The sequence below is a fragment of the Arachis hypogaea genome, chromosome 5, assembly GCF_003086295.3.
Source record: "Arachis hypogaea cultivar Tifrunner chromosome 5, arahy.Tifrunner.gnm2.J5K5, whole genome shotgun sequence".
Lineage (NCBI taxonomy): Eukaryota > Viridiplantae > Streptophyta > Magnoliopsida > Fabales > Fabaceae > Arachis > Arachis hypogaea.
In genome coordinates, this window is record NC_092040.1 from 103,737,270 (window position 1) to 103,761,532 (window position 24,263).

At 31.3% G+C, this 24,263-nt stretch overlaps 1 protein-coding gene across 1 annotated transcript; it reads right to left on the reverse strand.

The window, feature by feature from the left end:
• Positions 1–233: 233 nt before the first annotated feature.
• Positions 234–1,113, reverse strand: LOC112802403 (zinc-finger homeodomain protein 4). The gene has a single exon (XM_025845614.2). It carries the CDS (start codon positions 1,057–1,059, stop codon positions 454–456), a length of 606 nt encoding a protein of 201 aa, XP_025701399.1. The 5' UTR covers positions 1,060–1,113; the 3' UTR covers positions 234–453.
• Between the last annotated feature and the right edge of the window lie 23,150 nt (positions 1,114–24,263).

The window sequence follows — 24,263 nt, forward strand, 5'->3', positions numbered from 1 at the left end:
CAAACAAAATTAAAATATAATAATAGAGGCATGCTTATGATGATATGCAGTACAGTAAATTATTGTCTTTAGCTTAATCATCACCAACAATTGAAAATAAAATCAATTTTAATTTGTGAGGCCATAGCTAGTGATTATTATAGGTTCTAAAATATCATTTCTATGTTCACCTTATCACTCTATATTTATCTGAATATTGTTTAAAAAAAAAAAGAAAAAACAAATAAACAAGCTTATCTGACAATGCAATGAGGAAGATAATATAAGTTACTAAGGTTACATACAACCAAGCACCGAAAGAAGGGAAATAAAAAAAAAAAAGAAAAGGAAAAATTAAAATGCTAAAAAAAAAGACACAAATTAAAGCAATGGTAAGATTATAAGATACATAAAGATCTCTCTACCTTAGCTTCTTTTTGATGCATGTTTTGTGTCATCAAAAAAAATATTATACTACTGAGTGAGAGATGAAGCATTGCCATTGGAAGCAGAATTAGAAGAATTAAAGGAAGAATTGTTCTTGTGGTTATGCATCCAAACCTTGAAAACTTGTCTACTCACACCAACACTTCTACAGAACCTCTCAACTTCATCTTCAGTCTCTTTGCTAATTCTTTGAAGCTTCCAACCAATCTTCTCCGCAAACCCTAACATCTTCTCCTTCTGCTCCTCGCTGAATTTCGTCCTGAACCTCTTTTTGTTGTTGCTGCTGCTATTAATATTAATATTATTATTATTAGTTCCCATTATTATTCCTCTTTCTATGCCTTCTTCGGCTATGGCGCGCTCTTCTGAGTAGTTCATGAGCTCGTGAGCCGTGTTTGCAGTACCCTCAGAAGGGGACGCTCCGTTCTGAGGGTAATTGTTCACTTTGCGATGAAAATTGCGGTGGCAGCCACATGCTGCACACTGCAGACTATTGCTGCCACCGCTGATGTCATCCAAGGTGAACTCTCCGCAGCCGTCGGTGGCATAGCTGCCGAGGCTGGCTGCATGGTTCCTCAAGCACTCTCTATATGCTGAGGAAGAAGAAGACGATGGTACTACTCCTCCTTCCATATTATAGTGCTCTCTTTCTTTGGTTCTTTGTGTTCAATTCATGTGTGTGTGTAACAAACTATATAGTAGTGAAATAAAACTATATATTTGAGGGAATGGGGTTATTTAATTTAATTTGAAATTACGAAAATGGGTATGGTTGGAAATGATATTCACAATGTTCCCCGTTGTGTGGACATGCTAGCAAAGTGGACAACTAGACCAATATTATCTCAACAACAATTCTATGTACAACATTAAAGGTTAAAGGGTACGGGTTAGCCTAAAATAATTAGATGTTGAAGGGACATGTATCGTAGTACCCTTAGAGAATTTGAAGTTACAATAAAGAAAAACAAGAAGAAGCACATACACTGATACACATATAAAACTGTTGAGTAACTAGTGTTAGTCCCACGTTGGAAAAAAAAAAGCAAAGAGTTTATAAGATAATAGCCACTATTTTTTATGTTTTAAGATTTTAAATTAAATGTGATTTTCTTTTATTTTTTTAATCTCTTGCTTGATTCTTTCCGAAAACAGTAGAATTTTTAATTTTGAGTACACGGATATTACAAATGAGATAAGATTTGATAAGAATATCTCAATTTATGTCACTTTTTATCCACTTACCAAAAAAGTGTTCAATTGTAAACCTTAGAAGATTAGAGTATCATTTGGGGCCATTACTAAAACATTAAGAAAATTATTTAATTTTTTTTATAATTTTAATAGTTTAAATTGCTGGATGTGTGTATATATTAACAAGATAGAATTATTAATGATTGAAAGTGTAATAAATAAATATAAGTATGCTTAATTATTCTTTTATATTTAACAAAACATTTGTATTATATAGTAGTATAAGAAATCAAAAGTAGAAGCAATTAATAGAGAGTGTGATTAGACAATGAGGAGTGAGGACTGCTCATATATAGTACTAACTTTTCATGGGAGACAAAAAATTAATAACTGCATTTTATTTTCTTTTGGTGGTTATTAGACTCGATTCACATGTGATTCAGTTCATCTAAACAATATTTTTTAAGTTAATTAAAAAAAGTTAACTTCTGATAATATTCTGGGATTAGTTTTTGTTCTCATATGTGGAGACATATACATCTTTGATCACTCGACAGAAACTCCATAATATCATAGAATAATGTTCATATAGTTAGTTATTGTTTAGATATATAATTAATTATTTACGGCACGTAATAATTGAATCATTATGCATAATGATTGCAAATAAACCAGCCAGCGCAGCCAACATTAACAAGCTAAGCAAAATAGTAGTATATTTTATTCTTAACAGTTGCTCACTCACATGCATGCATTCTACAATAAGCATACGTTTTGCATGTTTGGTCCCTTTTCCCTTTATTTAAAACTAATTATCAATGTTACGTTGGTGCTATATTGTACAAGCTATAAACCCTAAGTCTATGGTTAGATTATGCATTTTTCTTGGGAATATTAGGATAAGTCTTCTTTTAAGACATGATTCTATAAATAGGCTAAAGGTGGTGACTAACTTCTAAATTTTTTAAACAATACCAGAATTAAAATTTTATGTTCAAATTCTATGTTATGTATGGAATAATAAATTTAGAAAGATCCATCTAAGACTGGATATTAAATTTTAAAAAAATTATGATTTTTTTTTGTGGAGATAATTTTTTCACTAGCAAAAAATTCTTTATTGTGCATTATAATCATTCAAATTTTTGTAGTTATCATTCTGACTATTATTCTTTAACCCTTTTCTAAATTGAAAGTTTCCACTCTCAACCAAAGGATTGACCCAACTTAGGATCTAGATTAGCACTTCCGTAGCATCTTCCATTTTCGTGTTATACTAATTTTCACATGTTAATCCAAATAGATTATGTATTCAATTCATGTGAAATGGGCATGAAAAGAGGGGAAAAAAAGGGGCTCTAATTCTATGAATCCTCTAATTGTAATTATGATGTCATGATAGGGGCTTTTGTGTCCAAACAAGTTAAGAGGGAAAAACTAAAAGGGCTTTGAGTGGACCCGTTAGAGTATGGGCTTTCATCTCATAATTCACTTTGGAAAGCACAAAATAATTTTGGGAATTTCATAATTTTGCATACGACATTCACTTTTTGGCCTTTTGCACTGTCTCAGGAAATTTACTGTATATCTATCACTTCTACCAAAAAGTGGCTGTACTCCATTTTCATCACCTTATATTCGTTTTTCTGAACATGTTTGTTGTACATCACTATAGGCTATAGTGGTAATTAAGCAACTGACATTTTTGAAAAATTAAAAAAACCAATGTATATAATTTTTAGACAATATATAAGTTTACTATTTAAATATTATTTTAATTTTAATGGTCAAATAATAACAACAAAGAGGATTATATGGAGGTCTCCTAAATCTTATCTACATTACTTGGTTCCTATTAAGGTTCTGCAAGATAATTTTTTTTAATAGCGAAATATTCGTATGATAGAAACTAAAAAACAAAAGAAAAGATCAAGGCTTTTATTTTCATTTACTTTGAGGGGTAAAAGTCGGTGAATTAATTTTCAATTATTTTCTTTTCTTTCTTTTTTTTTCCCCTGACGTGCAACAAATAATAAAGTGTGAAAAATAGGAAATTTTACAATGGGTTTCTTATACGGTAATAATGTGGACTTCTTGGTAGAAGTTATATATGTCCATTCTTGTTTTGTTCCAAATTCTTTTATTATTGCATTGTTAGCATTTAGCATGCTTAAACAAACACTACCAAAAAAAATCATTTTTAACAACAATAAAAATAGTCGCTAATATATTTAACAGCAATTATAAATTACTTATTTTATATTTTGTCACTAAAAAATTTTAGCGATGATTATACAATTATCAATAAAGATCTTTTAAATGGTCACAAAAAATATGTAATTCTCATTTTAACACATAATAATAACAGCAAAATATAATTGCATAAGTTAAATAAAACATACAGTGATTATTATATTATTATCATTAAAAATAATTTTTATTGCACTGAAGAGGTTGTAAATTGTAGTGAAATAATAAATCATATGTTTTGGTTTTGCAAAGTATATGTATATTAAATTAATTTTGGAAAAAGATTTGGGGTCCTCTTTTTTGGGTATGTCTAAAATAAACACAATAATTTTGTGCTTATTGAATATGCTTTATTGTTATAAACTATTAGATTTCATTAAATATAAATCAAAAGCTATTATAAAAAAGAACCTTGATAAACCATAAAAAATATAGAAGACATTAGACATTATTAGTACATAAATAAATAAATATCTTTTGATATACAATATTTTAAATAAGAAACATTATTTTTATTTTTAAATAATAAAGATAAAACATATAAATATAAAAAATATAAATTTTTTTATTTATTAAGATGAACAATTATCATGCAATATAAATTTTTATAATATTAAAAAATCATATTAAAATAATATTCTTAACTACAACATAAAAATATAAATAATTTAGATTGTTATATTAAAATTTTATTAAATAATTACTTTGTTAAAAATATTATTATATAAATTTTTATTGAAATATTTATAAAGATATAATTTATTTAAAAGTGTAGCTTCCGACAAGGTATAAATATTATTATATATTTAATAATAAATATTATTATATAAATTAAAAGTGTAATTATGTTAATAAATATTATTATATATATTTAATAATAAATTACGTCAATAAATATTTTAAGAGTGTAGCTTCCGACAAAAGGAAACAGGAATGAGAATGTTGCAGGAAATTATTTTAAATATATTTATTAACGTAATTAGTTAATAAAAATATTATTATATAATATAAATTTTTATTGAAATATTTCCGACAAAAGAAAACAGGAATGGAAATTTATTAACTAATTACTTCAATAAATATTCTAATAAGTTATATTTTTATAGATATTATTTTAATATAATTTTTTAATATTATAAAAAAATTTATTGTATGATAATTGTTGATCTTAATAAATAAAAGAATATTTATATTTTTTGTATTTATATTTTTATATTTATTATTTGAAAATAAAAAATTATATTTTTTATGTAAAGAATTATATTTTAAAATATATTTATTTATTTATATACTAGTAATGTTTAGCGTATTCTATATTTATTATAACTTATCAATATTCTTTTTTTATAGTAGTTTTTTATTTATATTTAATAAAATCTAATAATTTATAATAATAAAGCACATTCAATAAACATAAAGTTATTGTACTTATTTTAGACATATCATTTTTTGTTTATTCTTTTTGGTAATCATGTATACGTATGGTACAAAACTTTGTGCACTGATCGCTAAAAGATTATCTGCATTCAAGTTTGTGGTTAAATAAAAGGTTATGATTTTTTTTTTGAATAAATCAGGTTTTAGCTTAAAAAAAAAGTGCGTGCGTGCATTGAGTTTATTTTGTAAAGAAAAGAAAAAAGCTAGCACTTATTTGGTTTTAGACTTTTAGTGATCACATATTTGCGTGCGCTTAGGACACAACTATATATATGTGCAACTCTTATGAGAAATGTTTTTTATGTGTCCGTAGGAGCCTATTATATACAATATATAATCCATTGTACACCAAGAGTTAATGAAAATATAACTAACCAGAATAAATATAAAAGCTTATTGTAATTCTAAAGCAAATATGAAAAGCTGAAAAAGCTCCTCGTATAAAATTATAATGATAACTGTTAATATCCTAATCTAAAAGATTAAGATAATTTAAAATAAATGAGTCATTTTAGTCACATCTAAAGAAATCGATCTAGAGCTAGGAGGAAACTCTAATTGAAGTGCAGGTTAGCCTACCTAACTTATATGAGACACATGTACAATGATTTGTGTTCGACCTAATTTAGGGAGCAAATTACTGCTCCCCTTCTATTATTTTTGTTATCATTAAATGAGAATATCTACATAATGTAAGTTAACTTCTCACGTTACAAGAAAAAAAATTCTTTACTACTTACAGATGGAGATTCAGCAAGTAATTTATAGTGACCATTCTTTTCTATAAATATCTTATCAAATCTAGATATTTCTTAATACATTTTATATATAATCTATTTAAACTCTTATTAATTTAAATATCAAAATTCATTACAAGTACTTCTACTCATTGTTTACGGAATTGATGTGAAGTTATGCTAGACACATTCACCTCCACCTCTGACCTCATCATTGCTCAATGCCTAATCACTTATAATCTGTTTTGCGTACGCTTCGAAACAAAAACAAAGATATATGATATATCTATAAATATATAATGGTTAACTAGTCAAAGAATAAAATCACACACTATTTGACACTGTTAAATAATTTTTGAGAGAGTGACAGGTATCTTTTAAATCTTTTTTTTCTTTTTTCTTTGTGTTACGATGTTCAAACCCAAGGTGTATTTCACGTGTCGGAACAAGATAATAAAAAGAGTAGTGTCCAGGGATCTTGCTATCGCCGAAAGAAAGATGTAACATTGTTTTGCACAATGATTCTTTATGTAATTCAAGCTCAGTGTATCTTTAATCCCGAAATTCCAATTTTATAACATACAATAAGCGGTCGTAGCATTTGATTGGCTGATAACATCATCACAGAGATCGCCTTTCCTTAAAGAGGCAGATACTTAGACTTCCAGGTAACTTTTGAAATTGTTAAGTGAGATTATGTTAATATATATTTCGCAGTTTTTGGTTAATTTGATGGATATGAATGTATAATTTGAATAATCAACAGTGTTGTTAACAACTACTATAAATATCTAACAAGAAAATTATTAAGTTGGTATTAGTTCTTCAACTTTGATGATTATTATTTGTCCATGATTAATACAATCTGTTAAAGAGATGGTCTTTTTGATACATCCTGTATGGTCATGGCTAAACAAGTTCCATCTAATATGCGAGATAATTGGGTTGATGCAGTTTTGGAAGTAAATCCAATGAAGTTGTCTTGGTCTCTAGTGGTTAGAATTGTTAGACTGTATAAAATGCAACATCAGTGAAATCCGGCTGAGGTTTACAATATGAAAATGGTGTTGCAAGATGAATGGGTATGTTACTAATGTCATTATTCTAAATTTTATAGATCGGCTCATTAAATATATGCAGCATTAACTTTGGTAGTATTTAAGACTCTTATTCAGGAACATGGACTTTATTCTATGAAGAATTTCATTGTGAAAGGTTGGGGAAAAGGAGTTAAGACATGTGGTCACAAGTACAAGTTAAACTTTTATATCAAGATGTCAATGTCATAGCTAACAAGTGGGATGTTTCCCTTTAATCCCTTCCATTTTGTATCTTATGAAGAGGTTCAGGCTATGTCTGCTGGAAATGAAAACCATCTCATAGGTATCTTGAAAGACATTCTATTGTTATTTTTTATGGTTTCAACTTAATTTGTGTAAAAAAATAAATTTTTTTATCATTTCTTATGAATAGGATGTTTTTTCATGTTGTGCAGACTATATTGGCCATGTTGTAGGTGACAAAATCAGGAAAGGAGTATAAATTTCTAAGGGTCTATTTGGAGGATTTGCAGTATGTTTACTACCTAAATTATAATTTCCAACTTCTTATATAAAACTATTTTCATGTTGTGTATAATATATGTGACATAGACTTTTTGTTGACTTCTTTTTAATCACTTCTATGTGGCTATGTGCTGTGTTTAGGAAGAATCGGTTGAAGTGTATCTTGTTTGGTGACTTGGTTGACAAAGTTAAAATTTTTTTAGATAAAGGTAATGGTCAGCCTTTGGTAATGGTGACTCAACTGTTCAAGCCTCATTTGTATTTGAATGAAATCAACATTCAAAATAGTTTTCATTATCGGATTTATATTAATCCTGACTTTCCTGATGTTGTTATATTTAGAGATAGGTACGCAACTCATTCAGGCCATGAACTGTAAATATTGTTAACTTATTTGATGTATGCTTAAATATAACGTCACTGTGGTGTTGTTTTATGCAATATTTGGCATGAATCAGCTTGATAAAGGAAGGAGATCTATGCTCACAAAGGATCACTCACATCCAAAATCAGCCACCACATTCTGTGTCCGATGAAATCAATGGGACTCTATTAAGTTAGTTGAGGAAATTCTAAACATGACGGAGGTGTGTTGGTAATTTAAAGATAGTTTATATGCAACTCATTTAAATTATATTTAGACGGATATGTTGTGTTAGTGATAAGTTTCTATAATTTTAGGAATTTACATATTGGGTGGTTGGTGCTATAGTTTCTATTGAGCATGGTGTTTGAGATTGGTGTTATGCTTCACGTGGATCCTGTCCCAGAAAAATTCAAGTTAATAAGAATAGGTATTGGTATGAATATTGTAGGAAGGGCGGATTCAATCCTTTTTTTAAGTAATGAAATCATCTTTTTCAAATAATTTAATTTTATAATTTGGGTGAAATAGCTTATGTCTCTCTGTTATCAAAAAGGAATATTAAAAAAAGAGTATTTAATAAAAAAAATACTAAATTCTAACACATAAATTTAAGTTCTTAGCTTATAATTTTTTAGTATTCCTTTTCAGTACTATTTTTTTATTTAATTTTCTCTTCGTAATAGAATAAATAATTTATCTTATAATTTATATTATAAAAAATAATAATAATAAACAAAGAACATACTACTTTACAGACAGTAAAAATTATACAATTCAATTTTATTAATGAATTTAGAATTCATTATATTATAGTAAACAAAGTAAATACTAATTTATATTGTAATTTATATTAATGAATTTAGAATTCGTAAAAAATATAGTTAACAGTAATGGTAACTTATTAACATTTTTTTATAATTTAACGCTAATTTATGATATATTATAAGTCATAAGTTTATCTTTACAATGTAAATGAATGCTATTAAATGCTATTACAAAGTAAATACTATTAAATATCTGTGACTCATTATTTACTGTGCAACTAATTTTTTAGTGATTATGTATTTGCAAGTATTGTCTTAATGCTATTATAACTGATGGAACTAGGTGTATAAAGATAACCATTTGGAATATGAGGCTCGGATCATGGTTGGTAAAACTGCAAATGAAATAACGGATGGGAGTGTAAGCTTTTTATTTTCGTAGTGATGACTTGGTTAAAATTTTCATGTTTGGATTTCAAATTGTTTTAAATTGCAATTATTTTAATGTTTGTAACAGAAAGATAATCATGACGAATCCTATCCTAAAGCTCTAAATGATATATTTGAGAAAAAGTTCATTTTCAAATTATCGGTCACATAAAAAAATATTAACTATGTGAAAACTGTTTACATTGTCCTCAAGATAAGCGATGATGAATTTATCATAGGACTTCATAGCTCTCAGTCGTCTTCAGTGGATACTCCTGTATGTTTCGAAGTTCTATGAGTTGTTTGCTATATAGTTTAGAAAACATAGTTAATAGTATTTAATTTATTGAGATTGTATTTATGGTGTTGTTGGGTGTTGATGAATCGATTCTAAACAGTTTGGCTACAGGTGGTCAAACTGGAATAGATTCTAGTGTCAATAGTCATCTGTTGTATGTTTATCAAAGGTAAATAATGATTTTATTTCATACTATTTATTAATTTATAGCTACTAATATCCATTGTATAAGATTATATTAATTATTCTGTTTGTATGTGTAAGAACCAGGTTTTTCACGGATAAAATCATTTAAATGCTCAAATTAAATTCCAAAAAGTTAGGATGAGAATTTGGGGATTTAAATATGATTTTTGGACTCAGTAGGTTTTTTTGAGTCAGGAAATGTGTTTTCTGCAAAAAACTGTGAAAAACCACGAACTGGCAGTCAAACCGGTTGAACTGGTTCAAGTCTGCTCGGTGCTACGCGAGAAGCAGTGAAAATAGCCGAAAACCTTAGAAAAGTATTAGAGATGAAAAACCGGATGTTAATTTTAAAGGTTTGGCCCAAAGTTGGACCAAACGGACTAAAACGCTAACGGGTTGGACTGGGCCCAAGCCCAACATATAAAAGGATTCATTAAGTGAACCCATCATCCACAACACACTCACTAACACACACCACCAGCTGAGAAGAGAAGGAGAAGGGAGACTCCATTAACACTATTCATATAGAGCTTCTCAAGCTCATATCTTGAACTACAGAGCTCCGATCGCCGCACCGTTTGCAGCTACGCGTTCCTTGTGAAGAGATATACACAACACATCCAAAAAACTCCTGAGGTAATCACGAAATCTTCCCAGTTTCTCTCTTCAAAGTTTCGAGTTTTTAGGGTTTTGGCTAAATGAGGTTTCGTGATTTTTGGGTGTTTAGGTACACTCTAGCCTTTGATTGATGTTGGTTTTGGCTTCCAAAACTATTGGACAAGGTAAGAGGCATTGAAACTTTTGTGAAATTTCAATTATAATGAGCCCTAGGTTGATTTATGATGGTTTATGTACACATATCTTGTTTATAGTGATGTTTGGAGCTTGTTGATGCTTGTTGGAGATTCTTGGTGGCATAGAATGTGCTTGAAAGCTTGTCTTGGGCTCAATTTGGGGTTTTGGTGCATATTGGGGATTGGCCAAGGTATGGTTTCAGTTTTCTCTATGTAGTATGTAATATTCATGGACACATAGGCTAGTGACCCATAGGATAGGTTTGAATTTAAATGGTTGATGAGTAGTTGAATAATGATATGAAGTGATTTATGATAAATTAATGATTGTTGGGTTGAGGGTGATGAATGATGGTAATTTGATGATGATGATTGATTGTGTAACTTAAAAAGGCATAATGATGATATAAGTGATGTTGAAATTGGATGATTTGGCATTATGGTTGTAAAAGTGTGAAATGTTGGTGTTAATGTTGAATATGATGAAATGTGAAGAGAAATGTGGTAATGTTAGTGTATTAAGATACAACAGGTTAATTTTGATGAAAGGTGAAGTTTTGAATGGTTTTGGTATGACTTGGAATGTGTATGGTAAGAAATGGTGTAAAATTGTGAAGTTTGGTAAAATTGGGTTTTTGGTGAACTTTGTTCGATCATAACATTTTCCTTGGTTTTTGAAATTGATTAAAATTTGTTTAAAAATAAAGATCTTTGAAAACCCTTTAAATTGATATAAAGTTTGCAAAATTTGGAATATTGTAGAGGAAGTTATGATCATTCAAAGTTGGTGTTAAAAATCTGAAATTCTGCAAAATTACAGAATTTCATGATTTCTGATATGTGCGGACGCACCCCCATTGTGCAGGCGCACACCCTGTGAAAATTTTGACCTGTGCGGATGCACACACCTGTGCACACGCACAGGCAGGTAGGGATGTTCATCGTTCAGTTTTTTCATAAACTGAACTGAAACTGCATTAAACCATTTTAAATGGTTTAGAAACTGAACCAAACTACTTTGTCAAATAAAAAATTGGTTTTAAACCAGTTTACAATACATTGCACCAGTTTAAACCAGTTCATAAAAATAAAACCAGTTTTAATTGAAAAAACCAGTTTAAACTGGTTAATAAGCTAAAACTACTTTCAACTTTTAACATATATAAAATTAGTTTTTACATTTTCTCTCTCCCACACTCTCACTCCTTCTCTCCCTTTCTCTCCCCCTCTCTCTCTCCATCTCCCTCTCCCTCTCTCTCCCCATCTCTCTCTCTCTCTCCCTTCTCTCCCTCTCTCTCCTTCCCTTCTCCCTCTCTCTTCCCTTCCTCTCTCTATCTCCCTTCTCTCCTTCTCTCTCCTTCCCCTCTTCTTCTCTCTCTTCTTCTCTTCCTCTCTCCCCTTCTTTCTCTCTCTCTCCTTCTCTCCCTCTCTCTCCCCTTCATCTCTCTATCTCCCTTCTCTCCCTCTCTCTCCTTTCCCTCTTCCTCTCTCTCTTCTTCTCTCCCTCTCTCCCCCTCCTTTCTCTCTCTCTCCCTCCTCTCTCTTTTCCTTTTCTCTCTCTCTCTCTCTCTCTCTCTCCCCTTTCTCCTCTTTCTCCCTTCCACTCTCTTTGTCTTTCTCTCTCTCCCCTCTCTCTCCCCCTTTCTCCCTTTCTATCCCTTTCTCTCATTCTCTCTCTCTCTCTCCCTCTTCTCCTTTCCTCTTCCCTCCTCTCTCTTTCTCTCCCCCTTTCTCTCTCTCTCTCTCTCTCTCTCTCTCTCTTAACATATATAAAATTAGATTTTACATTCTCTTTCTTATCCTCTCTCTCTCTCCTCCCCCTTTCTCTCTCTCTCTCTCCATTCTCTCCCTTTTTCTCTTTTCTTCCACTCTTCCTCTCTTTTTCCTCTTCTCTCCCTCCTTTCTCTATGTCCTTCCCCTCTCACTCTTCCGCTTCTCTCTCTCTCTCTCTCTCTCTCTCTCCCCTTCCCCTCTCTTTGTCTTCCCCTATCTCCCCCCATTTTCCTTCTCTCTCTCCCCCTCTCTCTTCTTATCTTCTTCTCTCTTTCCCTCATCTCTCTCTCTCTCCCCTGCCCCTCTTTCTCTCCCTCCCCTTTCTTTCTCTCTCCCTTTTCTCTCTCTATCCCTTTCTCTCATTCTCTCTCCCCTATCCCTCTTCCTCTCTATCTCTCCCTCCCTCTCTCTCCTTCCCTCTTCCCCTCCTCTCTCTCTCTTTCTCTCGATCTCTCTCACTTTCTCTCCCCCTCTCTCTTCCTCTCTCTTTCTCTTGTGCTCTTTCTCCCCCTTCCTTCTCTCTCTTTTTCTCTCTCCTCCTCCTCTTTTCTCTCTTTTTTTATTTCTCCTTCTCCCTTTTTTTCTCATTTCTCTCTCCCTCCTTCTCTCTCTTGTTTTGGAGAAAAGAGAGGGAGAGAGAGAAGAGGGGATATAGAGTGAGAGAAGGTTGAGAGAGAAAGAGAAAAGAGAGAAAAAAAGGGAAAAAGAGGAGAAAAGAGAGTAGAGGGAGAAGAAAGAGAGAGAAGAGGAGAGAGAAAGAAGGAAAGGGGGAGAGAGAAATAGGAGAGAGAAAGAGAGAAAAGGTAAAAAGGAGAGAGAGAAAGAGGAAGAGAGAAGGGAGGGAGAGAGAGAGAGGAAGAGAGAGGAGAGAGAGAGAAACAAAATGAGAGAGAGAGGGAAAAGAGGGAGGGAGAGAGAGAGAGAGAGAGAGAAGGGGGAAGGAAGGGGGAGCAAGGGAGAGGGGAGAAAAAGGAAAGAGAGGGAAAGTGAGCGAACGTAAAAGGAGAGAGAGATAGAGAGAGAGGAGGGAAAGAAAGAGGAGAAGAAGAGAGAGAGAGAGAGAGAGAGAGAGAGAGAGAGGAAGAAAGAGGGAGGAGAGAAAGAGAGAGAGAAAAAAAAGGGGAGAGCGAGGAAAAAGATGAAAAAAGAGAGAGAGGAAAGAAAGAAGGGAGGAGAGAGAGAGGAAGGAATGGGGAGAGAGAGGGAGAGGAGGGAAAGGAGAGAGAGAGAGAGAGAAAGAAAGACGAAGAGAGATGGGAGAGGGAGAGAGAGGAGGGAGAGAGGAGAGAGAAAGAAAGGAGAAAAGAGAGGGAAAAGAGGGACAGAGAGAGAGAGAGAGAGAGAGAGAAAGAGGGGCAGAAAGGGAGCAGGAGAGAGAGAGGGCAAGGAGAGAGAGAAGAGGGAGAGAGGAAAAGGAGAAAGAGAGAGAAGGGGAAGAGATAGAGAGAGAAGGGGAGGGGGAGAGAAAAGGAGGGAGACAAAGAGGAGAAAGAGAAAGAGAGAGAGAGAGAAGGAAGAGAAGGAAGAAAGGGAAAAGAGAGAGAGAATGGAGAGATAAGGGGGAGAAAGAGGAGGGAGAGGAAGGGGAGAGAGAGTGAAGGGAGAAAGAGAGAAAGAGTATATAAAACCTAATTTTAGAGTTTAAATAAAACCAGTTTTAATTTGGTTTAAAACTAAACTGAACCATAAAAACTGGTTTTTAATAAACCGGTTTTCATAAAAACTATGGTTTCAGTTCAGTTTTTTATTTAAAAAAAACTGGTTTATTTAAAACATTTTCAGTATAGTTTCAATTCAGTTCAGTCAAATCAGTTTTTTGCACACCCCTACAGACAGGGAAGTGCATTCTGTTTGCCGTGCTAGCACAGCTTGTGTGTGCACATATCTAAGGGAAAACTTCAACCTGTGCGGATGCGCACGCTGGAAAGGCCAATCTGTTGGGGGCGCTGGCACGGGTTGTGCGAGTGAACAGATTCTGAAAGTTTTGCAACTTGTGCGTACACACACATTTTAAAATTTCCTGGCCGTGCGCACGCATAGACCCCTATGCGGCCGAACACGCCCTGTTTCTCAAATTTACTTGTTTTCAACTATTCTACCTTTCCAACAAGGTTGTAAGCTTCTATAACACCATTTTAAGACTTTTGGGCCTAGTTTTGAGTGTTAGAATATGGGATATAACTTAAGGGTTCTAGTACATGATTTTATGATAAATTAGAAAATGGAGGCCTAGGTTTCTGGTGTGCTGAGAATGGTTTGACGTTATGTGAAGGATGAGTGATGTATGAGATGAGGGATGATGAACTTTTGATATTTGGAAACTGAGTTATGAATGGACAGTGGTTGAGATGAGTTGGGGACTCAGATTGAGATGATGGATCCATGTATACTGAAAATGTTTTCTAAAACCACCGATATGTTGTTTTTACTGTGATTATGAGACGCTATGCGCCCGGCAGGGACGGTGGTTAATCTCGCCTGTCGAGGTAGCGGCGGCGGCGTAAGGGCGGTGATTCATTCCGCTTGTGCTTAGATGTGAGGTCTGTGGCAAGAGTATCCCGCTCGCATCCCTTCGGATCAATAGGGTGTACAGGCGCCGGTACCTGGATAGTGATCCGGGCACTATATCTCGAGCGTTCCCATAAAATGATTCCGAAGGGCAACATCTCCATGGAGATGTGTCGGGTTGGCAGTTGAACCGATAATATGATATCACAGCCAGTAGGGCAGGCATTCATCATATGCATTTTCTATCTATTTGTATGCTTTGTTTACTTGTAATAGTTTGCCTAATTGAATATCATGCTTACTTGCTATCTGAACTATTTGCCTTATATGCTTCTGCTTGTGCTTTACTTGCATTGTATATTACCTGTGTTTTCCACTGAGATTGAGGAGGATTCGGAAGGCGGTGGCAATGGGATCGCATGGAGGATCGGTTGGTGAAGGCTGTGGGACAACAGTGTTTGGTTAGAGTAGAAATCCCCTAAGATAGAGGACCTGGTTTATTTATGTTAATGTTGGTACTTTATGCTTATCTGTTTTAGAATGCTTTAAGCTTGAATCTTGTGATGGATATGGAGCTTAGGATTGCCTTTGGCGTCCCGGGGTCTTATATCCTACATCACTGGGCACTATTACCATACTGAGAACCTCCGGTTCTCATACCATATCTTTGTTGTGTTTTTCAGATGCAGGTCGCAACCCACATCGGTGAGTTGCTTTGGATGGTTACAGAAGCGGAGGATCTTGGATTCTTTTGGAGTCTTTTGGTTTATTTTGTTTATACATCTCTCACTTTTGTATTCTGTCTTTGCCTAGAGGCTTGTATTATGAGAGAAAAACTTGTATAAGCGGTTTTAAAACTGTCAGGTTTCTGTATGGTCTGTATATGGCTAGCCGGCTTAAACTCCGCGAGACGTAGCTAGTTCCTTATGATATTACACTATTATACTATTATCTTCTTTATATTACATCTATATCTTGTGCCTTAAGTTAGTAGCTTCGTTAGTACATTTTGCGCTTTTCAAATCATATTTTTGAGCTGTATCTTTCATCGGACTTCTAATTTATACTATTCTTTCTATATATATTATGTATAAGCTTAGAACTATCGTAATCTCTGATTATCCTTTACTTTACGACGCGAGGTAAGGCTTAGGCTAATTAGGGTGTTACAGTATGCAACCAAAATCTACCAGGATAGTGGTACAGAAAGCAATGATGAGTGCAGTCAGCAAACTCCTGGAATGGTTGTAACACATGATGTTGCATCTAATTTTGATCTTTCATACATCTCTCCTCCTGAAATGCAAGGTTCTAGCAACAAAATTTTTAGACGAGGTGGTGCAAAAAGGAAAATGGAGTAATTTATCGTGCTTCCTTTTAAGTTGTATATGTATGTTTGTTTGTTGCGTGATATTTATGTCAGTACTTTGCGTGTTATGCTTTTTCCATAAACCAAGTAGTGGTGGTGTGTCCACTTATCCTATAATTTCAGTCATGTTTGTTAGCGCCCTTAGGTCACTTGTGTAATATGCGAAAGTTGGAATATATTCCTTTTTCTATATAAACTTTTATCTATTTACATGTTCTAAAATTTATATTTACTAGCCAAAGTGTCATGGGTTGTTAATGAAAATTACAATTTTCAGTATTGTTGGCAATGGTCTAAGTTCAAAATCAAGAATACATGCATTATGAAACAATAAAGACAAAAATTGTTTAATCTACCATAGTCAGCATTAAACTTGACTTCACATTAAAGTTGAAGCATATGTTTCAAATTCTTGACCAAAAGAATAGAATCCTAGGATACATAGTGACACATTCCTAACTATGTTACATTTAGCACTATAACAAATATAAAGTCTAATATAGCTTGACGGAAAACCATATATCATGAATCATATCATGAATCATAGCCCATATCCAAAGTTTAATTTTCTGGTCAGTCCACATGATTTCTTTTCAGAATCCTCCAACATGTATCCTGAAATATGGAACATCGCACGAAAGGTTATAAGTGTAGGCATGGAAATAGAAGATAAACTTACTGATGGTCCTATCCTATGAAAAGTGAATTCAGTTGTAATTCTGGTCCTAAACTTACTGATGAGTTCTACCTCAATGCAATTGTCACATTCATCAATTGCAGAATAAACGTTCTGAAAGTCATCTCCACAGGTTTTCAAGAACCCTTTTGGGAATTGCCTCTCATGCTAATGAAAGATAAGGAAATTATATAAAGGTATGTGACAAAATCAAATGGCTATTATGGAGTTAAATCTCACCTATCCTTTATATAAGGGAAACTTAAGAATCCTATCCTGGCCTTCTGGCCACTAATTCTTAGTCATTTGAAGTCTCTTGCAACATAGACTTTACGAATAAGGTGGTCAACTATACAGTTGTTTAAAGTTTGATTAATGGGTTTCAAACAGTCAAACCTAATTCATTGAATGAATAAATGCATGTGTGCAATTTTGAAAAAACCCAATTAACACGATGCATACAGTACCACGTTTAGGGATAACCAAGTAAAGACGTTTTATCTATTACGACGCTCCCTCATACGATGGAGATTAAAGAGAAAAGTTTTCTTCTTTGCCCGCTATTTCTGCTGAATTTAGAAAGATGCGAATGTTATTTTCAAATTCAAGCTTTGGAGACTCTCTATCGTATTTTCGTTGTTTTGTGTTAATGCCTTCTTATTTTCTTTTTTTAGGTCTATGCCTGGATCCAGAAACTGGCCCAAACCTGAAAATTGAACCCTTATTTTCTTTTTCTTTTTGTATTTCTTTTATTTATTGTGTTTTCTTTATTGTTTACACCATTTTTGGAACCTTGCATTTTTAATAAAAAGGAAGTACATAGTACAACACAACTAAAATATTCAATGGCTCTTTTTGTGTGTGTGTTCCCTTTAATATTCATACCTTATTTATATTATGTCATATTACCCTGCATTCAAATCGGTCAAAAGACCATTATATATGTTACATACAATATTAGTATTCAATCTAATGTTTTAAGCAAAGCAGTTACAACATTTAAACACTACTATTACACGCGCGTATGCGCAGGGACTTTTGCTGGTTGACAACAAAAAATGCTATGTATATGTATAAAAAAAATAATTAGATATATATGTATAATAAATCACCAAAAATGACCTTAAATTATTATGAATAAAAATACTTTCTAAATATGTTAATTAAAAATATTTTAAAATGCAATAAGCATATTTAATAGTTAAATATATTCTAAGAAAATACTTTAGAAATCAAATTTTCATGCAATTTTTTTAGGTATAATTAGAAAATTATATATTTTTATCGTTAAAATTTGTGATTTTCCGATAAGTGAATTTCTTTTGCATTTTTTTTAAATGGCCAAATATATATATTTTAAAATATAGAAATTGAATTTTGATTTCATTTTTTGCATGCAATTTTTCAGTAGTTATCTAAATATTTTTACCCTAATTAATGTTTATATCTTTCTACTTCTGTTTCTCAATCTTAGCATGTTTGTAAAATATGTTTTATAGAAAAATTACATAGATTACTTCTTTCTTCCTCTCATTATCTTTATAATACTTTTAGTATTTCTTTATATCTAAGACTCTACAGCTATAAACTCTAGAAATGCTCTAAGTACTATATTTGCTTTGTGGATACAGTTGCCAAATTTACTTGTCTTTGCTTGCTTGTTAATAAGTCTCAAGCACTTGTTCATTTCAAAATTATAAGGTTTTCTTTGAAAAAGAAAGTGACCATATGATTGAAGCTTTACAATTTGATAAAAGGCATCAAATTCTTGTTGAAATCTTTTACCACTTATTTAGCATCAAAGGCATTATGCATATATAATCCTGTGCTTATACTCACCATTAGTAAGGAAGCGTGGCGAGAAGGCACCGTCACATTACCGAAGTGGCTCTTTTTTTGCTAGCTACAGTTAAATTGTTAATGCAATTTTCAAAATGTGCTTTTATTAGTATTGCATTTATTATTAATCAATTACCTACACAAGTTCTTAATAATAACAATCCATCTGAAATATTGTTTCATTAGATGTCAGATTACAATTTCTTTAAAAAAATTTATTGTGTTTCCCATTTTAAGACCATACAATAGAATAAAATTTGACTATAAATCAGAGTTATGCTTATTCAGTGGTTTTGATTCCAATAATAAAGGATACATTTGTATAGCTAATAATAGTAGATTTTATTTAGCATGGACATTTAATTTTTTATCAAACAATTTTGTAATTATAGTTCAATGTTTTTTTATATTCTATATTTATCAATAATATCTGTGATATCTTCTAATAATAACACTATTTTTCAGATGTTCTCATCTACCAAGTACATTTTCCGTCGCAATCTTCTTTTCTTGATGCTTTAACCACTTACTTTTATAAGATCTTAGCAAGTGCATTTGCTTCTAATACAACTTTTAACCTGCCTTGTCCCTATATACCATCCTATGTCTCTTCTTCACCATATTACTTGACTCCACTCCCATGTCAAAGAATGATTCCATAATTTCAATAGGTGAAATTAAGATTGTTTTACATGCAGCACCTTCAATTAATTCTCCTCCTATGACAACCAAACCTAAAACAGACATATCTAAATCTAAGGCTTTGACAACAATATCCCCTACTTTCTCTGATCTGGTGAATAATATACTTTGAACAGTATCTCAGGTATTACTGTGTCTACATTGAAAACATGCTATGGACAATGAATTCCATGTTCACATGAAATGTATGTAATACATGGTCACTCATAGAAACACTTCCTAATACGACTATTATTGGTAGCAAATGGGTATTGGCTATCAAACAAAATCAATGTGATGATATGTTTAGGTACAAAGTAAGATTTGTAGCTAAGAGATTTCATCAAATTAAGGGAGTGAATTATAATCAAATATATAGTCCAATAGTGAGATCTATCATAGTAAGAGTAGTTTTCTCTGTAGTTATGTCTCTTGAATAGTCTTTAAGACAACTTGATTTTAACAATGACTTCTTTAATAACAAATTAGAAGAAAAAGTTTATATGTTTTAACTACGACTATTCTCATACAAATAATTCATTAATTTGTAGTCTAACCTAAACAAGGCAATGCATGGATTAAAGCAAACTCCCATGCTTGGTTCAATACATTAGTTGCCACTTTAAAATAATTTACTTTCAAAAATACCAACTCAGATGTATCTCTTTATATTAGAAATATTATTGCTTCATTAATTTATGTTTTGGGTTGTTGATACCATGGTAACATAAGTAGATTAATACCTAGAATAAGTTAGGTTGTGCAAATATAGTATAATTATCGGGTTCGAATTAGATGTAGACTATTTATTCTTGAAGATGCAATTTTTTTTTTAATTTCTAAATACATTCAAACTATTTTAAAAATATTATTATTACGTTGTAATATTTTACAGATTTATTATATAATGGCATTTGTGTGATTAATCTAATGATATAATTAACCTTCTAATTACTATTCTAGAGTTTTATTTTTATATAATTAATGTAAATTGTATAAATCAAATTTTTGAAATAATGGTAAGAAAGTTTTTTATATTTTGACTAAATTATGCTAATTTTTTTATTATAGTAGCTTGATAATGTAAATTTTATTTTATGTCGTTTTATTTGAATTTTTTGTTTCATATATGATTATTTTTTTATTTATCACCACAAAAACCTTGCTTAGTTTGTTACTATATAGACGTGTTAGCCACACATTTATTCTACTAGAAGTACTTCTACCATTTTTAAGGTAGATCAATTTTGATCATGATGTGTAGTTTAAGGACTCTGACAATACTTTGGTTTTTACATTTGTGGAGCTATTGAGACTTAAACTTATACCTTCTATCTATTTTGAGATAAGTACACTACTATTCCTTTCAACAATTTAGTATATTATCTTGACCTACATATTAATAAAAAGTCAGTTGAAATTTTTTTTTTGATCGATTATGTAATCTCTCGTCCACAAAAAATGAGAGAACACAGTTTCAAGAATAACAATAATGTAAATAAGAAAAATACTACATCACATTTACCACCGTAACTCTACAAGATAACATATCACTAACACAAAATCTAAACCCCTATTCGGCATTGCCATCAGAGTGTGTTGATTATGGTTTCACAAAAAATAAAAAACACTTTCATTAACACCACAAGACTCTAGTATAATTTTTCTCATGATCTAGATGTCTCCATTTGTTGATGTGTGCGAAATTCTTTTGTATTGTAAGCTGAAATTTAAGATAGTTAACCTGTTGCAAAATATTTTTCAGTTTGTTTCTTTAAAAATTTAACTTTCAGGAGCAATATCCCTTGTCATTAGACCAATTCAATAAGCAAGGATCACTAGTCATAATTTTGCAATGTTCAAGTATGATCGATGCCTCTTCCATAAAAAAATTGGATCACTATTTCCACACCTTCCACCAACATCTCTGTTCTAGAGCCTACCTTCAAAACTTCACAAAAGAACATTATCATTTTATTCTCTTCATTTACTAGATGCCCCCTACTACAATACATTGTTTATGCACAATGAACTTCGCACACAGCTACCCGCTACTTTGACTTGTTGACGCTGCAACCGGATCACTACCTGATAGGATATTATTAGTCCTCTCTCTATAGTCTATTGTTTCTTTTTTATTTATTAACTTCCACTGATCCCAACGCATAACAACCATCTCCCAAGCATCTTTCTCATTAGTTTCTTTGTTTTCAAAAATTTTCAGAGTCTTAATCCTCCACGTAATCCAGACTATAGCAAACCATAAATTTTGCCATCTGCTCAACCCTCTCTCACTTCTTCTTGAGTATAACATGCCTCAAAACACTCACCAATCTCCCTCAGTCTAACCCATTTAACACCCCTCATACCAAAGCATTAGATCACAACCTAGATACAAAATTTCAGTGCAAGAATAGACGATTCTCATCTTCAATATCAATACCGCACAAAATATATGTTATCTCATTTTCTGGTAGGTCTCTTCAGTGTATTTTCACTGATACAACCTAGGAAACTTCATCATAAAAGTATTTTCGCTGATCCATCTGCCTTCCCAAAATCTTATTTTTTCACCATTACCAACACATAACCTCAACCCTCCCATACATATCTTCCGACAAATATGGTTGGTATTCACATTTTTATAATATATTTCCCTGGCTCACAGATTTCAGGTTCCCATGTTCGGCAACCAGATCCAGTAGCGGTACTCCGTTGCACAAAGCCACAATACATTTCCACATAGGTTTGTTTTTATTGGAGTATCTCCACCACCATTTGAATAAGAGAGCTGCATTCTTAATTGTTATATCACCCAACCCCATACCTCCAAACTCTTTTGGTTTTTGATTGGCATCCTAGCTCACTGTTGGTAACTTTGATCGCCCCTCCTTCTCTCCCCAAAAAAATTTTGACTGAATAGAAATAATCATTTTGCCATAGTCTTGGGTAGCTTAAACAAACTTAAATAATAAATAGGTAGGTTATTTAACACTAATTTTATGAGTGTCAGCCTTTCTACCTTAGTAATTTCGCCTTCTAACTACACAACTTTCTTTCAATCTTATCGAATACAGGCTTCCAAGTCAAGATTCTTCTAGGATCCCCCCAATGGAATACCAAGATAACTCATTGGCAATTCACCTAACGGGCTTTCTATTTCCATATCTATATTCTCCACAAGCTTTTCATCCACCTTTGCAATCTCTTCCTTATAAATTCTAATATTGTCATCAATCTTTCCAAATACTTTCCTATTCTATTTTTTAATGTTTCTTTTTATCAGCTTTAACTTCTCTTGCATCGACAAATCACCTAATTACTTCTGTTCTTTCTCAAGCATCAGAAAAAATTTTGGATTAGACCACCAATCAATTGATTTTAAAGGACTTGGACCCCATCTTATTTTTTATGGAGAATTTTTCATTATAAACGAGATGTGTATTATGATACAAAAATATAAGTAGACTCACGTTTGTATATATTGATAATTATTATATTTATTTTGAAAAATTTGATGTAACATAAATAGAATCATGTTTTTATATATCGATAATTATTATATTTATTTATTTATTTATTTTTAAATTAAACGTTAAAACAAGTAAAACGCTGTTTTTGAGAAACGTACATTTGAATTATGTTGAACATTGATTAAAGCGCAAACAAAAAGAAATAATTGGATGAACTTTAAAAAAAATCTTTTTTCGAGTTATCTTTTTTTAAAAGATCTTATTAAAAAGTAAAAATAATTTTATGTTTAGATATCTCATGCAAAAAGAATTTTTTTTATCTGTCAATTATATTTAGGAATAATAATATAAAAGCACTTTTTGTCTACTTATTATTATATGAAAAATATTTTTTTTAACGAAAAATGATCTTTTAAAAAAATATAATTGTAACTTCTCAAAAAAGATATTTTTTATTTTTTTATTGCTTCTATTTTGACTACTAAAAACTTATTAAATACACTAAAAAAATATCTTTTTTATTAAAAAATATTTTTTTATTAATTTAATAGCACCCACACAAACAAAATATAATGTTTAGAGAAATAAAACATATATGTGTTAGATGAAACATTAAATCAAACACATTACCATCTTATTATTAGCATTTTTTTAGTGGACTGTCGAATAAGTCTACCAAATTTTAGCAATGTTTTAAAAAAAATTATCGATGTTAAAAATTTTTCGACAATTATTTTAATGGTTTATTTGGAATAAATCTATCTATTCTTATTATATAAAAGTTGATACTTAAGTTCTTTTATTTTGCGTTTAAGTCATATTTCTTGTTCTAACGATATCATATCGATCAGCAACTTTGCTTATTTGACAAAACTTAAAAATCAACTAATTATCTTTTAGTAAAATATTTCAAAAAATTAAAAAATTCTTATATATTATTATTCTATTAAAACATAAAGTACTAATTAAATACAATATATATATATATATTAAAAGTGTCATAATAATAATAATTATAACAATTTTGAGTTACAAATGTTAAAATTATACAACTTATACATGTTAATACTCTTACTATTATATTATTTAGTCTATTTAATTCTACTACAATTATTTTAATATTATTTCTTATTCTCCCATACCAATTAGTGAAAACTCATTCAAGTAAGTTTTAATTTGTCATATTTTCTTACTAAATACATTCAAATATATCATGATTATTTACATTTTTGGTATTTTTCATTTTCACTCATTTTTCTAAATCCAAGTAAGTGCAAATTTAACACATCTCCTTACTAGGTATATTCAAATATATCATGATTATAAAATAAATTTATATTTTTAGTGTTTCTCATTCTCATTTATTTTTAATTTTTTTTAATTATTTGCAACCCCAAAAAAATTATGAGAAGAGAAAGTATGACAACTAAAGTAAATATAAAAATAAAAGCAACAAATGAAGATGTAATTTTGTACAACTCTAATATAAAAGACCTA

Coding starts and splice junctions, on each gene's coding strand:
- LOC112802403 (XM_025845614.2), bottom strand. CDS start 1,059: ATGGAAGGAGGAGTAGTACCATCGTCTTCTTCTTCCTCAGCATATAGA.